Source organism: Hypanus sabinus, chromosome 8, assembly GCF_030144855.1.
Source record: "Hypanus sabinus isolate sHypSab1 chromosome 8, sHypSab1.hap1, whole genome shotgun sequence".
Classification (NCBI taxonomy): domain Eukaryota; kingdom Metazoa; phylum Chordata; class Chondrichthyes; order Myliobatiformes; family Dasyatidae; genus Hypanus; species Hypanus sabinus.
Window position 1 is genome coordinate 113349029 of NC_082713.1, and position 12648 is coordinate 113361676.

A 12648-nucleotide genomic window follows, 5' to 3' on the forward strand; every position below is an offset into this window, starting at 1 on the left:
AAGTCAATTATCATACCAGCTTTGCCTATTTGAACAGCCAGTTTTGTTAGCTTTCCTTGAAGGACTGACTTCTCTTTTTTGGGAAGGTTCTTTTTATTTTTTTCATTTCCTTCTTCACCCGTTTCATCACTTTTCAAAGGCTGCATTTCCATAGCTGCACCATCTTGAGCTTTAGCTGAAAAATGTAAGATATTTAGTTCAGAGTCATAGAATAGCACAGCATGGAAAATAGACTCTTTGGCCCAACCTCTCCATGCTGACCTAGTCCCATTCACCTTCATCTGGCCCAAATTTAAAGAAATGAGTGAATCTCCTGACTGAGACACAATGGAACTTTTGTCAACTCAGAGAGATACTTAAAACTAAAAAAATAAAGTAATATAAAAATATCCTAAGCCTTAGGTAAATCCAGCAACTATTGGCCACCCAAAAGTGCTCTAGAGAAGATTGAGAGCTATAGTTTTGAACGATGGCACCCCTTATGTTGACAGCATTTCTATAATGGCTTTTGGATAGGAAGTCCTGGGATTTAGACTCCGTGAAGGCAGTAGTTGCATCCAAGGATCTATTTCCAATATTAGTTTTACCAATTTTTTTATGGTCACTATCTTGAACTAGGCTGATTACAGTGGCATAGCAAGTGGTTTAATTATGAAGAGAGTTTGGTAAAGAACAACTCTCCTTAAAGAGATGACCTAATCCAAGCTTTGGCATAACGAGAGACTGAGAATTATTCCTTAGGAAAGTGAGTAACAAAATCACAGATTTAAAATAAATGGAAGAACATCAAGGGCAGGCTGATATATTTTCAGTTGCTAGGGTTTGGAATGCTTTAACTGAAACATAGATGGGAGCCAATTTTATAAATATTTTTGCAAGAGCTGAAGAGGAGGACATTTTACAGTATTATGGGAGAATGATGTGGAATTTGGACACAACCTAAGCGATTTTCTTCTGTAGCTTGAAAAGTTCTATGACTGAAGTTACATACTTGTGACTGAAGAGACCCACAATTCTAAACTTTAGAATATAGTAATATAGTAAGGATTTTTCCATGAGGGCTTATTTTCCAATTGGACTGTGGCTTTTAAGATAATTCAGTCTTTGCAAGATTGGAATGAATATTTTTTGTAAATTAAACTCATCAGGAACAAAATCAAAATGAGCTTGCCATCTTTGATATTATCCCCCATCCTAGGCTGTCACAGCAGGGCAGACTCTTAAGTGTTTGAACTACAGAAAGCATTGGTAAAACTGAATAATCTGCAAATATAAGCATAAATTTCTTAATCCATGGGTGGTGAATCTGTTGAATTCATTGCCATGGACAGCTGTGGAGGTCATGTCAATGTGTATATTTAAAGCAGAGGTTGATTAGTAAGCTCGTGATTAGCAAGGGCAGCAAAGGTTACGGGGAGAAGTCAGGAGAATTGGGCTGAAAGGGATAATAAATCAGTCATGATCGAATGGAGGAACAAACTTGATGGGCTGAATGGACTAATTGTGCTCCTATGTCTTATGGTCTTCCCCAGTTAGAAAGCACTGCAATCATTTCAGGAACAATGTGAATCAACACCAAAATCAATTTGCCAGCTTTTCTCAGCTATTCTAATATTTCTATACCTGTGTCTTAACAGTCTTATATCATGGACAATGTACTCTTTCCAACCATCTGTGGCTTAGATCACAGGTTTGCTGCTTAACCTTGTCCTTCTGATGCCTAGAGGAGTTGTACTTTTGTCCCCCTTGAGGCAAGTTTCCATTTCCACCTTTGCCACTGATTTACCGCTGGACTACGTAATCACTTTCATCAAACCAATCCTGATATTTTCAGGTAGCATCTCTTCAGGGTTGTCTAGATTTTATGGACAGTGCAGTCATCAGGCTCAGAGATATTTTCTGAGGAGCTCTCTGCATCAACTTTGAGACCTCCAACATTGATTTTCAGAAACCAGCATTTCTGTTGGTATCAAACTGAAGTGACAGAGCAGACTAGGAGTGAGTCACGAGGTACTGCAGATGCTGGAAATCTAGAGCAATACACACAATGTGCTGGAGAAGCTCAGCAGGTCAGACAGCATCAATGGATGGAAATAAACAGTTGATGTTTTGGGCCAAGATCCTTCATCAGGACTGGAAAGGAAAGAGGAAGAATCAGAATAAGAAGGGGGAGGCCAGGAGGAAGTAGTACAAGGAAGCAGGTGATAGGTGAAACTGGGAGGGCGGGAGGGTGAAGTTAAGAGCTGGGAGGTTGATTAGTGGAAGAGATAAAGGGCTGGAGAAGGGGGAAATTTGATAGGAGAGAACATAAGATCATGGAAGAAAGGGAAAGGGGAGGACCACCAGAGGATGGTGATGGGCAGGTAAAGAGAGAAGATGTAAAAGGGAATTAGGAATGGGTAATAGAGAAGGAGAGAAGGGGAGACAATTACTGGAAGGTTAAGTAATCGATGTCCATGCCAACAGGTTGGAAGCTACCAAGATGGAAAAAGGTGTTACTCCTCCAACCTGAGTGTGGTGTCATTATGGCGGTAGAGGCAGCCACGGAATGACATGTCGGAATAGGAAGTAGGATTGAAGTGGGCGGCCACCGGGAAATCACACTTTTTGTGGTGGACGGAGCAAAGGTGCTTAATGAAGCAGATCTCACCGATATACAGAAGGACACTCCAGGAGCACCAGATACAGTAGATAATCCCAGAAGACTCAAGGTGAAGTGTTGCCTCACTTGGGAGGACTGTTTGGGACCCTGAGTGGTAGTGCGGGAGGTGGTGTAGGGGCAGGTATGGCACTTGCTCCACTTGCAAGAATAAGTGTCAGGGGGGAGATCACTGGGGAAGAACGAGAGGACTAAGGAGTGATCCTTGGGGAAAGCAGAAAGTTAGCAGAGTGGGGGATGGGGAAGGAGGGAAAAATGGGCTTGGTGGTGGGATACCATTGGAGATGATGGAAGTTACGCTGGATGCGGAGGCTTGTTGGGTAGTAGGTGAGGACAAGGGGAACTCCATCTCTGGTGTGACGGTGGGAGGATGGGGAGAGAGCAGATGTGCATAAAATAGGAGAGGTGGGTGAGGGCAGCATTGACGGCACAGGAAGGGAAGCAGCTTTCTTTGGAGGAGGACATCTCAGTTGTTATGGAATGAAAAGTCTCATCCTGAGAAAAGATGCAATGGAGACAGAGGAACTGAGGAAAGGGAATGACACTTTTACAAGTGACAAGGTGAGAAAAGGTATAGTTAAGATAACTGTGAGAGTCAGTCAGTTTATAAAAGATGTCAGTAGATGGGCTGTCTCCAGAGATGGAGACAGAGATCAAGAAAGACAAGAAAGGTATCAGAAATGGACCAAGTAAATGTGAAGGCAGGGTGGACGTTGGAGGAAAAGTTGATGAAATTGACACTCTCAGCATGGTTGAAGGTAACAGCACCAATGCAGTTGTCAATATAGTGTAGGAAGAGTTGGGGAACGATACCGATGCAAACTTGGAACATGGACTGTTCTACGTAGCTGTCAAAAAAGCAGGCATAGCTGGGACACATGCCCATGGCTGCACCTTGGGTTTCAAGGAAGTGGGACAAACTGAAGGAGAAATTGTTGAAGGTGCTGATCAGTTCTACCAGATGAAGGAAAGTGATTGTGGAGGGGAACTAGTTGGGTCTGTTGTCCAGAAAGAAATGGAGAGCTTTAAGGCCCTACTGATGGGGGATAGAAGTGAGACGATTGTGTCCAGGAAACAACTTCATTGAAGAGATCGACAGCATATGAAATGTCATGGATATAGATAGGAAAGGACTGAATCAAGAAGGATTAAGTGCAGTCGAGGTATGCAGATTAGGAGTAATCAGTTTAACCTTCCTAAAGTGTCAGTATTCCAAGGGAGATATGAAAGTTCTTCCAGCTTCTTTCTGGACAAAAGACCCAACTAGTTCCCCTCCACAACCACTCTCCTCCATTTGGTGGAAGTGGTCCTCACCCTCAACGATTTCTCTCTTAGCTCCCAACAAATCCAAATGGATGTTTCCATGCGATTGCGTTTGCCCCTCTGAAATTGAATGCGAATTATGACCATGCTCAGGAAGACAATTTCATTGAAGTTGGCTTTCCCTATTTCTCCACTTGCAAAGCCACCAGTATGTTTGGGGAAATGCAATTTAGCAATTGTATATGGGCATTTCTTTTAGGGCTGAAGAGCAAAGGAGAGCTTAGACAGAAAATTTGATGGTTTGGCAAAAGGATGAGGAGGGTCAAGGAAAAAGGAGGAAAGGTCAATTGGCATGAAACTTTGCTCAATTTAACCATGCAGATAATTTTTTTTATAAATAAACTTCATAAAATAATGTTCTACATTGGCATACCTAATCTGGCTCTATTATTGTTCCTAGATGCATTAAAAATATTAAACTTCCATCTGAAATATTTACCTTTGTTTCTATTTTCCACAGTTCCATCTTGCTTTTTACCTAAGAGATAACCACAGTAAAGGATATTAACTTGGTTTATGCATTGATATACTGTGTCATTTCTTGGTCTAAGTGGGAAGTGATCTTTGTACATACAAGGGAATCACCCATTTAATAAGACCAAAGACCAATTGTACATGCAATGAAGAATTTAGAATGCTTGTTAACCATTTTCTCAGTCCAATAATTAAGATATTGATACAGCTTAAATAGATAATTGCATTTTCATATAAAACGTTAAAGATCTACCCATTAATATTAGTCAGTATTTCCATCAGTGAATTGGGGGGGTGGGGGAAGAAATCACTGGGATGTACCTTTCACTGATGATACCTCCATGGTAGGACAAATCAAAGGTGGCAACAATCAGCATGTATGAACGAGAGAAGACCTGGCTGAATGGTGCCACAATTACTCATCACTTAACATCAGTAAAACAAAAATGTTGACTTTAGGAAGGGGAAGGACTGTGAGCATGTACCCAATCTACTTTGGAATCAACAGTGTAAAGGGTTGGCAGTTTTGAATTCCTGGGTGCAAACATAATCAGATACTTGATGCTGGCCAGGACATATCTATAATCACAAGAAAGATATTCCAACCCTTTATTTTCTTAGAAGGTTAAGTTTGCCATATCACTCAAAACAGTCAAACTCCTAGATGTACTGTTGGAAGTATCCTGCCTGGTTGCATCATTATCTGGCACAGCAGTTTGAATACAGACAGTCCCGGAGTTATGAACGTCCAACTTATGAACAACTTGTACTTACAAACCGAGGAAGGAGAACGCCGTCCATCATTTTAAGTCAGGTCACGACGCTGTCTGCCATTTTAAGTAATTGCCGATGACACTGTGTTGAGTGTGTAACTTTGTATTTGGCTTAAAATTTTCTTAGCAAGATTCACCCTGACCTCCCCCCTTTTCCAGTCAGCACCGCCCCTACTTGTCCCATTTAACCTGTCTCAGTGCGGTGGACTTTAGGACCCAGTGGAGCTCCGGACCCACCACCTGGAATGTTTCTGTTCTGTTGACGGAAAACGATCATGACTGAAAATAAAGTGGAAATAATAAAGCGATCGGAAAAAGGTGAAACGCCATCAGCCATTGGAAAAGCATTAGACTACAGTCGGACAACAATCGGAACAATTTTAACAGATAAAGTGAGAATAACGGAGCATGTGAAAGGCCCTGCCCTGATGAAAGCTACAATTATTACCAAGCAACGCGGTGGTTTAATTATTAAAATACATACGTTTCTTAAGTGTTTTATATGCATAGAAAGGTAAAATATATTCTATATACTAAGACAAATATTTGAATAACTGACGCTAATACCAGATGTACCTGTTCCGACTTATGTACAAATCCAACTTTAAGACGGACTCAGGAACTGAACTCATTCATAACCTGGGGACTGCCTCTACACAGAAACATAAGCTGCTGCAGAGAGTAGTGGACTCAGCCCAACATATCTTGGGCACATTCCTCCCCACCATCAGAGAAGGTGCTACCTCAAGAAGGCAACATCCATTAATGAATATCCCTATCCCCACCACCCAGGCTGTGCTTTCTTTTGAGTACAATTCAGCAGGAGGTGCAGAATCATGAAGTCCCACACCGCCAGGTTCAAGAACACCAGCAACCATTTGGCTCATGAACCAATTAGCACAACTCTAATCATTACTTAGCAACACTATGACCATTTTAATCACTTTGTACCACATTGGACTTTTGTTCTAGTTGCATTCTTATAAAAGAGTATAATTTGTTTAATGTTCTTCTCTGTTATGTGCCTGTGATGATTTTCCACTGCACCTGTGCACCTGTACTTGTGCATGACAATCTCTATCTTGACCTTCAAATTTGGCACTTGAAAACTTTAGAGAAAATTTTGACAAAATATAGTAGCTAATTCAAGACCTTTCGTTGGAGGCAACAACTAAATCAAAAATAGACAAGGAAAATACAATAAACCAGACCAGGTCAATTAGCTCCTGAGGCTTACACTGCCATTCAATAAGAACCTGGTTGCTGCAACCTAGACCAGCTCCCTCGCCATGTTCACCCCTTCACTCATGGTTCCTTTGTAGTTGAGATGTCCATCAATATCCAGTGTGAACATATTCAATGGCCAGATTTACAGCTTTGTTTTGGAGAAAATCATGAAACTTAGCAGTTCCCATTATAGGCAAAACATTCAGCTGTATCAATGAACTTATACCTGGGCTCATATCATCTAGTATTCAATTTTCTGTAAGTAATATATGCAAGTCATGCTCATGTGGATTTCGGAGGAGGTTGATTTGCTAACAAATCTGAAAACACACCACCCAGCTAACCAACAAGATTATACTGCGATTGACTGACCATTGTGGAAGACCGCCAAAGTACACAATTAGTGATTTTGTTTCAGAGTTAATAGGTTTAGTACTTGGAGTTCAAGATTAAGCTGTACCTCAGCACTGATGAATTAATTCAGCAAGGTGTTGTAATTGGAAAGCACCTTTTACAATCTTTAACATCACAACCAGAAGGTGGATATTCAAGTATCCTGTTAACCTGCTGCCAGATATCTGAAAAGCAATCAATGTACTTACTTTTCTTCTCTTCCTCCTCTCCAGACCCAAGCAAGGTGAAGATGATTCCAGTTTGAGAATTTACACCAACAGCTGTGACAACCATTCGCCCGGAACCTTCCATTACATGGGTACCTGAAAACAGAACCTAGTTAGAACCAGCCATTAGCAACAAGCAAGAAAAGTTCATATGATTTTATTCCCATAGACTAAATAACTGTAATGTGAACTTATGGCTTCATGCTTAATACAACAATGACTTTATATGTAGAAACCAAACCCTTGGATTTTGAACTCCACCATATGCAGAATTTCTTTTGCCGTCTCTTCAGATAGAAGATACAAAAGCCTGCAAGCACATACCACAAGATTGAAGGACAACTTTCATCCTGCTATAAGACTATTGAGTGGTTTTCTAGTACGATAACATCACAAACATCAACTCAGGCATCACAATCTACCTTGTTGTGGCATTGCACCTTATAATTCTGCTCCAGTGTTTTATGGTATTATGATCTATTGTGTACCTGCACTGCACTCTCTGGAACTGCAATGCTATTCTGCATCCTGTTTTTGTTTTACCTTCTACTACCTTAATGGATTGTTGTAAGGAATTGATCTGTATGAACAGTATGCAAGTCAAGTTTTTCCACTGTGCCTCAGTAAAATACAATAATAAAATTTACAGCTACTGACAAATTTGGTCTAGTTATTTAAATATACAGCCATGGAACAAATCTAAAGCTCATAAAGGCAAATGCACATTGTGTAAGAGACATGAACTTTACACAAATGGAATATAGAAAGTGCAATAAACTTTGAATAGAATCACAAAAGTAAACATTGAGAACATACTTTGATGAGCATGCCATGTTGGTGTACAGGATGCAAAGTACCGTATAAACCTCACGCACATTTCCATTACTGAAGAACACAGCAGATGTAAAGGGAATTAACTACAAGATTAAACATATTCTTGGGCATTAAGTTATTATTCTCCATACTTCAAATGATGTAGGGCTTTGGAGCCCCAAGGGAAAATGCAATATTTCCATTTTTGTGAAACAGACTGAAAAATGTCTTTGCACAAAGGGGTTAAAAATCATCTAATATTCTCGAGAGGGCATTTTAAAGGATGTTGCAAAATAACAGAACATGAACAAAAACAGCCAATGTTGCCTCTGTCTGACATTCTTATTTTCAACTCAGCTCCAGAGTGCACCCTTCGTTCGGTCACTTTTAAAAACACGTGTGCAGTAAATACCTCTACAATTTACAGAAAAGGCAGAAATAGTTCAACAAATACAAAACTACACACATCATCTGGTACCAACATTCTAAAGACTGCAGCATTCAAAGTAATCATTTTTATTCAACCTATTCAGAACTTGAAGTACTCTTCCACCAATCTACTTCGTCAAAGTTAATTGATTTCTGCTTATTCCAATATCAAAACAATTTTAAAACTACCTTCAGTTGTTTATGCTGTACAGGAAATCGTCTGTCTCCCAAGTTACTTGTCATAACAGTCATGTCCAAACAATGGAAAACTTACATTGATTTCAAATCCTTCATAAGATACAAGTCTAAACATTTTATGACTTAAATCAAAATTCTTCATTTGCAAATCTCATGATGCTCTTTTCTTTTTTAACTGTTTTATTAATCCGCACTTGCTTAATTTTAAAGGAGAAACATAAAATGCTAGGAATGCTCTGCAGGTCATGGAGTGTCCATGGAAAGAGATTATAAGGTTTCTTATCCTAATATGTTAACTATTGTGTCTCCCCGATTGCTTTTCTGATTTTTCTGTTACTTTAAATTTCCAGCATTGGCAGTTTTCCCCATTATTAAAGTAGCCTCTAACAATGCCAGCAAATTTAATCTCTACCTAACAGAAGCCTGAAATCTCAGACTGAATCTCAAAAGCAAAAAAAACCATTATGTCCAGAACCTTTTCCACTATTCAGTGAGACTGCTAACCCAATTCCATTCACTCATCTTTGCCCCAGACTGAACCTTGCATCAACTTCCATTTGCAGAACTGCACAGGTGCAACGAAAAGCTTCTGTCCTTAATTTTTTGGAAAACTTAACAAAGAAACTGCCAGAACTCAAGGATTCAAAAACATTAGTTTAGGTAATCTCTCCTAATTTAACCATGAGGCAATGATAATCTATTAAGCATTCTTCCAGAGAACAACATGGTGACCAGGAACTACCTAATACTCCAGGTATAATTTAAGCAATGCTTTGCCAAGCAGAACTTTCACCTCTTACACGTTAGGCTGCATCATGGAGGTTCAAATTCTAACTATTTTCAGTAGCTACTCATGACATCATCTTTATGCCTGGATTCTTAACTCCCTCCGTACTTAAGATTTTTACTAATTGTATATCAGTTTTACCAAATATCAAATATTGAAAGGCTACAAAATAGAGAGGCTTTTCCTATAGTGTGGGGGGGGGGGGGGGGAAGGAGGAGGAGGAAAAAAGAGATCTAAAACCAGAGGGCACAGCCTCCAAATACAAGGACCTCCCTTTACAACAAAGATGAGGTGTAATTTCTTTACCCAGAGGGTGGTGAATCTTTGGAATTCAATGTCACAGACAGTTGTGGAAGTCAGGTTATTGGGTTTACTTAAAGCAAAGGTGATACGTTCTTGACTAGTAAGGGCAGCAAAGGTCACTGGAAGAAGGCAGCAAAATTGGGTTGAGAAGGATAATAAATGAGTCATAATGGAATGGCGGAACAGACTCGATGGGCCAAATGGACTAATTGTGCTTCTATGTTTTATGGTCTTCACCACTTAGAAAGCACTGTAATAATTTCAGAAACATTGTGGATGGCCTCATGCTTATCCACACTGAAATCTATCTGCAAACTTTTCTCAATTACTCTACAATGATAATAGGAACCTCTGATAGAAAGCACTGTCTCATCATCCAAACTGTCTTTAAACATGTGATCTTTATGGAGCACTGGTTTCAGTCTGACCACTAGAAGCCTTAACCACAAAGTTCAGGGAATTGAAGACCAGTGACCTTCACAACTTCTCAGATCCATCCACTTGTCTTGCAGATTTCTTCCAGCACTGACAAGTTTCATTTGATAACAATTTCACAATATGGTCAGCACTATTTCCATTTAAAAACAGTGGATTTAATGCTGCACCTCAAGCTTCAAAGAATTCTCCAAAATATGCATACTGCTTCCAAAAACGGTTAATTTTATGGATTTAAAAAATTGTTTAGTATTTATAGAGACTGAGAATTGCTAACTCTGAGCTAACTTTTTGTAAATAAAGTATACACAATACAATTCCCACTGGTAAGACATGATTATAATCAGGGTTTCCCAAAGGATGAGCAGGAAGGTTGTGCTGCAACTGGAGTACTGCTTGCATTTTCTGTTTCCTTACTTGAGAAAAGATATACTGGTACTGGAGACGATGCAGAGCTTCACAAGGTTGATTCTGGAGTTCAGAGCGTTGGCCTATGAAGGACAGATTGAGTTGTTTAGGACTATACTTGCTTGGAATTCAGAAGAATGAGAGGGAAACTTATAGAAACATAAAATTATGAAAAGGATGGATAAGATAGAAGCAGGGAAGTTGTTTCCACGGGTAAGTGAGATTAGAAGTAGGGGACATGGCCTCAAGAGTTGGGGAAATAGTTTTAGGACAGAGGATGAGAAACTGCTTTTTCCAGAGAGTTGTGAATCTGTGGAATTCTCTGCCTAGGGAAACAGTAAAGGTTATGTTATTAAATATATTTAAGACAGTTAGGTAGATTGTTGCATAGCAGGGAATTAAGGGTTATGGGCAAAAGGTTGGTAGGTGGAGCTGAATCCACAATCAGATCAGCCATGATCTCACTGAATGACAGAGAAAGCTCAAAGGGCCAAATGGCTGACTCCTGCCCCCACTTTGTTATGTTATTAATTGCAGAAATTTAATTTTTATGAGAGATTTTTGGTAAATGGTTCAATTAAGTAATCTTTTAGACAACTTGATGAAAAGTAGTAAATAGTTTTTAAAAAGCTGCAGATCTTGGAAATCTAAAGCAAGAACAGAATGCTGGAAACATTCAATTAAAGACAGCTTAATGTTTCAGTTTCAAAATCCTGTGACAGAAATAGAATTCACACAAAGATACTTCTCCATTACTTCTGTCACATTAAAAAAAGTTTAGTTTTAGTCAGGAAAGACAGACTAGTTAGATCTTTGATTACTTCTATCAATAGATTAAGTCAACTGCTCTAATTTCCTTGTTTCATTTCACACAAATACCAAAATAATATGCATAATTTTCTAACCTAAACCAAATGCTCCCAAATCAAGGGAATTTTGGAATGTTATGTTTAGGATTTCTGTAATGGTCTTGAAAGACTGGAATAAAAATAATCTTTGCCCCAGTGACCTTTCACTCTATAATGTCACTTCCCTCACCAATTACTGCACATTCATTTGAATCAATGTTAGTTTTAGGCTTTCTGGCATTTTATTTCTTTACTCCAAATTACTGTCAGTTTATAGACGGTCAATATAGATTTGAAAGACTCCGAATGATCCCAGACACATTTTCATAAAAACAAATTAGAATTTTCATTTTTAGTTCATTTGACCTACTTTGTCATCGCTTACTTTCAGCTGTTGACATCAAGTCAGCTCTTATTGAGATATCAATTGATTCAGCATCACAGTTTTTCTAAACTCTCACTAATCCTAAAATAATGGGATTTTTTTTTTTGAATGGTATCAATGCTGCCTTTATATACAATCCTAATTGTCTGGACTCCCACTTCACAGTTGCTGCTGAGGTACTGTGGCGACCCATTTCCTGGCACATCCGAACCGGCTCACAATTAGATAGCCTACGGGGGTTTGCGAGCACAGAGCTTTAGAGCCTCTGCGCCACGGGGGGGGGGGGGGGGGGGGGCAGGTTGAGGGAGGCTTAAAAGTGAGGCTGAGGATTTCGAATAAAGTTTTTTCCTTCGACTGCAGTTACTGACTCCGTGTCGTAATTTTAGCGCTGCGTGTAGCACACCGCTACAATTGGTGACCCCGACGGTCCAAACGAATTTTGGACCAGAAATGACCGACGCCACCTCTGTTCATGCGGTTTCGTTGAAACTGCCGGGTTTCTGGACACAGCGACCGAACCTATGGTTCCAGCAAGCCGAAGCCCAATTCCACGTTCGCCAGATCACCTCAGAAGACACCCGCTACTACAACGTGGTGAGCTCCCTCGACCAGGACACAGCGGCCCAGGTCGCGGAGTTCGTACAGTCGCACCCGGCAGACGGCAAGTACACGGAATTCAAAGCCCTGCTCCTCAGGACTTTCGGACTCTCACGGCGCGAGCGGGCTGCCCATTTACTGCACCTGGATGGCTTGGGCGACAGACCTCCATCGGCTTTAATGAATGAGATGTTGTCTCTAGCCGACGGACACACCCTGCCTCATGTTTGAGCAGGCATTCCTGGAGCAGCTGCCCGAGGACATACGCCTGCTGCTGTCCGACGCGGATTTCAGTGACCCCCGGAAGGTGGCAGCCCGGGCGGACTTGCTGTGGAACGCCAAAAAGGTGAGCGGGGCGTCCATCGCACA

At 40.3% G+C, this 12648-nt stretch overlaps 1 protein-coding gene across 6 annotated transcripts in view; it reads right to left on the reverse strand.

Moving 5' to 3' along the window:
- Window positions 1-12648, reverse strand: part of LOC132398346 (plasma membrane calcium-transporting ATPase 1-like) — a 124625-nt gene that overhangs the window by 31074 nt on the left and 80903 nt on the right. For all 6 annotated transcript variants that reach the window (XM_059977634.1, XM_059977640.1, XM_059977639.1 and 3 more), the window contains exons 6-8: window positions 7059-7172; window positions 4422-4460; window positions 17-175 (exon numbers count right to left, since the gene is read on the reverse strand). In XM_059977634.1, coding sequence (XP_059833617.1) covers window positions 17-175; window positions 4422-4460; window positions 7059-7172 — 312 coding nt within the window. The remainder of the gene's footprint in view (window positions 1-16; window positions 176-4421; window positions 4461-7058; window positions 7173-12648) is intronic.